Source organism: Phyllostomus hastatus, unplaced genomic scaffold (genome assembly GCF_019186645.2).
Source record: "Phyllostomus hastatus isolate PE091 unplaced genomic scaffold, TTU_PhHast_1.1 phas_contig_210, whole genome shotgun sequence".
In the NCBI taxonomy this organism is placed as follows: Eukaryota; Metazoa; Chordata; class Mammalia; order Chiroptera; family Phyllostomidae; genus Phyllostomus; species Phyllostomus hastatus.
In genome coordinates, this window is record NW_025333737.1 from 6,078,260 (window position 1) to 6,082,932 (window position 4,673).

General features: G+C 58.1%; 1 protein-coding gene across 1 annotated transcript; it reads left to right on the top strand.

Moving 5' to 3' along the window:
* CDK5R1 (cyclin dependent kinase 5 regulatory subunit 1) lies at positions 1-4,423 on the top strand. The gene is made up of 2 exons (XM_045837554.1): positions 1-373; positions 665-4,423. Exon 2 carries the CDS (start codon positions 807-809, stop codon positions 1,728-1,730), a length of 924 nt encoding a protein of 307 aa, XP_045693510.1. The 5' UTR covers positions 1-373; positions 665-806; the 3' UTR covers positions 1,731-4,423.
* The last annotated feature ends 250 nt before the right edge of the window (positions 4,424-4,673 follow it).

The window sequence follows — 4,673 nt, forward strand, 5'->3', positions numbered from 1 at the left end:
GTCCTCGCTCGGGCGCGGCGAGTACAGGCGCCTCGGGCTCGCGGCCGCATCCCTGCAGGCGCCGCGCGCGGCTCGTGTTGAGCACGGCTGCAGCCCCGGCTCCCGGGCAACGCCAGGCCCGTCCGCGCCGGCGCGTGGGCCGCGCGCGCTCCCGAGAGGGAGATCGCTGAGGAGCGCGCCCGAGCGGGAGCGCGGCGGCGGCGAAGGCGGCCGAGCGGGGGGCGGGGCCGCGGCGCCTGCAGAACCTTGGACAGTAGCTCCGGAGCCGCCGCCGCCGCCGCCGCCGAGCGCGAGCCCCGCGGAGCCCCGCCGTGCGGCGGGACCGAGGCGCGCATTGCGGAGGGCGCGGAGCGCAGGAGCCGCCGCCTTCTGGGTAAGCCTGCTGCCTCGGGGAACCAAGGCCAGGGTTGGGGCGGCGCGCGGGGTCGAGGCGGGGGTTTTCTCCGGGGGAGTCCGGAGCTCAGCGGTAGGGGCGGGCGGGGGTGCTGCATTGGAGGCGACAGGGCTGCAGCGTGGGGGCGCAGGCGGGGCCCGGGAGCCCGGGGAAGGCTCGGGTAAGGGGCCGGGGGTCAGGTCCACGGGGTCCACGAGGCCGGGGGGGGGGCGGCGAGTAGAGCGTCGCGAGCTCCGCCTGGTTCTGAGAACCATCTTGTTTTCCACGCAGATCCGAAGGGGCAGCACGCGTCCCCGGGAGCGCCCTCGCATCCTCCCCGAAGCCGCCGCGGGCTGGGTGAGCTGTTTTTTCCCTCGGGCCGGCAGGCTGGGCGCGCAGGGGCGCGGGCCCCCGCGCGGCGCTCAGCGGCACCATGGGCACGGTGCTGTCCCTGTCCCCCAGCTACCGCAAGGCCACGCTGTTTGAGGATGGCGCCGCCACGGTGGGCCACTACACGGCCGTGCAGAATAGCAAGAATGCCAAGGACAAGAACCTGAAGCGGCACTCCATCATCTCCGTGCTGCCTTGGAAGAGGATCGTGGCTGTGTCGGCCAAAAAGAAAAACTCCAAGAAGGTGCAGCCCAACGGCAGCTACCAGAACAACATCACGCACCTCAACAATGAGAACCTGAAGAAGTCGCTGTCGTGCGCCAACCTGTCCACCTTCGCCCAGCCCCCACCGGCCCAGCCGCCTGCCCCTCCTGCCAGCCAGCTGTCGGGCTCCCAGACCGGGGTCTCCTCCTCCGTCAAGAAGGCCCCGCACCCCGCTGTCACCTCCGCGGGGACGCCCAAACGTGTCATCGTCCAGGCCTCCACGAGCGAGCTGCTGCGCTGCCTGGGCGAGTTTCTTTGCCGCCGGTGCTACCGCTTGAAGCACCTGTCCCCCACGGACCCTGTGCTCTGGCTGCGCAGCGTGGACCGCTCGCTGCTTCTGCAGGGCTGGCAGGACCAGGGTTTCATCACGCCGGCCAACGTGGTCTTCCTCTACATGCTCTGCAGGGACGTGATCTCCTCCGAGGTGGGCTCCGACCATGAGCTCCAGGCCGTGCTGCTGACCTGCCTGTACCTCTCCTACTCCTACATGGGCAACGAGATCTCTTACCCACTCAAGCCCTTCCTGGTGGAGAGCTGCAAGGAGGCCTTTTGGGACCGATGCCTGTCTGTCATCAACCTCATGAGCTCCAAGATGTTGCAGATCAATGCCGACCCACACTACTTCACACAGGTGTTCTCCGACCTGAAGAACGAGAGCAGTCAGGAAGACAAGAAGCGGCTCCTCCTGGGGCTGGATCGGTGAGCCCTGTGGCCCGCATCATGGCTCAAGGATTCAGTTCACTTACACTTAGTATTCAACAAACCAGACTGTATGTACCGTATGTGTCCAGCAAAGCCACCGAGGGCCTCTCTCAGCCCCCCTTCTCTCCTTGGGGTTTTCTCTAGCCCTGCCAAGAACTCGGGGCACTTTTGAACTCCTGAACCTTGTGGGAACCCAGGAGATGTATTCAGAGCCACCCAGGTCCCCGACCTTCTACTTTGGGGGATTCAAAGGACTGATTTGCGTTTGCCACCTGCTCCCTTGCTGGACCAGGGCAGGTGAGGCTGTCTGTTGCTCCCTGTATTGGAGCTGGGGAGGTGCCTCTGGCGTGTTGGCCCAGGGAGGAATTGGCGCTCCTGGTTGGGGGCCCTTTTCTGGCTCCTGCTTTGGGTTGTCCATTCCCCCAGAGGCCCCTGGCACAGCCACCCTGACTAAGCCGCACGTGGGGTTGTGAGGCAAGATGCTTCCTTAATCCAGGAGCTGCCGGCCTGGTGCAAAGATCCCGTCCTGTTGTTTGGCTGCCTATAGCCCTGGTTTGCTCTTTTTTCTTTTTTAGGGAGAAGGGCTTTTCTTTAGTGGAGACACAGAGCTTGCCTCTCTCAGTCCCCTGTCCCCACTCCCAACCCTGTTGGCAATGAGCTGGTTTGACTCATTAAGTCCTTTTCTTTTGGGTCCCAGCTAAAGAGGTGGGGTGAGGCTGGGGGCCACTCCTTTCCTGGTGAGTGTTTCGTTTGGATAATGCAGCTTAGTCACCCCGTGGTGAAGGCCAGGGCCGCTGCAGGTGTCTGTCATCAGCAGCTTGCCTTGTGGGGGTGCCGTGCCCGAGACCGTGCCAAGGCCCACACAGCACCTAAGGCCTCTTCTTGCGGGTGCACATAATTGTTCTGCAGAGCTCGGGGGTGGGGTGTGGTAATGATATACCCCTGCCCCCACCCATAGCCCTTTTAATTCAAAGCTGTTTCCAGGCAGTTCTGAAGACGAAGCCTTGCCCCACAAGGCCGAGTGAGACAGCTGGATCTCGGAGACAATTACAAGACAGGAGTGGGACTCCTTGTTGCTTTGGAAGCCCGCTGACTCCACAGCTGAGCGTTTGCAGCTGCTGGTTTTGGTTTCCACTGTAGTCGCTGTGAAAACACATGATGGTACTTAATCAATTTTCTTTCTAATTCTCCCAGATTGGTGGCTTGGGACTTGGGAGAGGACCAAGAGAAGGGAGGGAGTTTCCTTCCAGGGCCCATCACTCTGGCTTCCGGGAACAAAGACCAGTGTGAAGGCTACAGAGAATGCTCTCTTCCCAGGCCCCCAGGGAGCGCGGGAATGGGGGCTTAGGGGGAGGCTGAGGGTCGTTCTACACAGGATTAGGTCCCAGGTGGCTGCCGATTTTTCAGCACAAGCACTACTGAAATTCACATAAAAAAGAACAAGCTGTGAAATTGAGGACCGGATTCAAGCGGCCTGGAGCGGACCCGCCGCGGGTGGTGTGCCCCGCGGAAGGAAGAGGGCCTGCCCCTGCGAGCAGGAGAGCGCGGGCCCCAGCTGCGCGGTGAGGCCCACGCCGGTCGTTCCGGGCCACCGGCTAATCCGATGCAGCGCTGGAGGGACCCGCAGCTGCTGGCACGGACTTCACTGCGGCGCCTCTTCTCCGCTGGGTTGTCACACGTCCTGTCTGTTCAGGTCCTGTCACCACGTGTGACCTGAGTGAGGTAGGAGGCCCAGCGGGAAGAGGGTGGTTTGGTGCCGAGTCTCCAGAGGAGGGGCACGTGTTTGCAGTCACTTGTTCGGCCGGCTGAACAGGGCCTGAAACTGTGCGGTTCGGTTGCATCCACAGGATTGCAGTTTCGTGTGTTTCCTTCTCTTTCTCCATATTTATTTTTTAATTTTTTTTGGAGGCGGTGCAAATTTCAGGAGTGGTTGGGGACTAAGGAAATGACTCTAGTTCCACCAATGTGAGTGGAGCCTGTCGCGTTCTTCTCCCTCCCCTTGCACTGGTCATCAGTATTGTGTAAAGGAACTGATTCACTTGAGTGTGCAAGCAATGAACCCATTTGACATGCTGCTATGAAGACTACTTTTAGAACAACAACAAAAAAGAAAAAACTAACCGACAAAAAAAAAAAAACCCTTTATTCTTTAACTGTTGCTTTTACAGTGATATTGTGCATGCAGACCAGGAGCATTTTGTGTCTTAAGAAAAATAATCTTAGAACAGATGGCTGTGAAAACTACACCCGTGCACAAAACGAGCCGCAGGACTACCAGTTCAGGATTTGGTTTTTCTCTTTCTTGTAAAGCTGAAGGGTTGGTATATTCTTTCCATGCAGTTATTAGAATTTAGTTTCGTTCCAACAGTTGTTAAACTTGCAATGAGAAGAAAATGTGCCATTTTTTTCACTCGGAAATTTTCATAGCTGTATATTTGAAACTGCTAATTACGCAATGTGCGCTGTATGTCGTTTTTTAGTGCAATTTCTTCTGTAGCTATTCTTTGACCAAACTGTGGGTATTGTTGATATTAATTTATATTTGTCTCATTTTGTATGTATGTGTAGTGTGTTTGTAAGTGTGTGTGGTTTATAATCTGACAAGGTCATGGAGCTCAGTTTGGCTGTAATTTAATTCCCCTTCCCTTATTTTTATTTATTTTTGTACCGTGCTGATTAAATAAAATGCACTGACCATCCATTACATAGACCTCTTTGTGGGCACATCATTCATGAGTGGGCTGGGGGCCCCTTTCATAAATGACACCTGCACTCCGAACATAATTGGATTTGCGTTATGGGGGAGGGCCGAGGGCTTAACGAGCAGAGTGCCCTGATGTCGAGGTGATTAAGAAAGAAGCTCAGGTGGAGCCCACGCGGGTTTAGCTGCCCTGGCTGGGGCGGGAGCGGCTCTGCGGCCTGGCCAGGCCCAGGCACGGCCTGG

What these genes read in the sequence shown, in the direction of transcription:
- CDK5R1 (XM_045837554.1), top strand. Translation starts at nt 807, where the DNA reads ATGGGCACGGTGCTGTCCCTGTCCCCCAGCTACCGCAAGGCCACGCTG.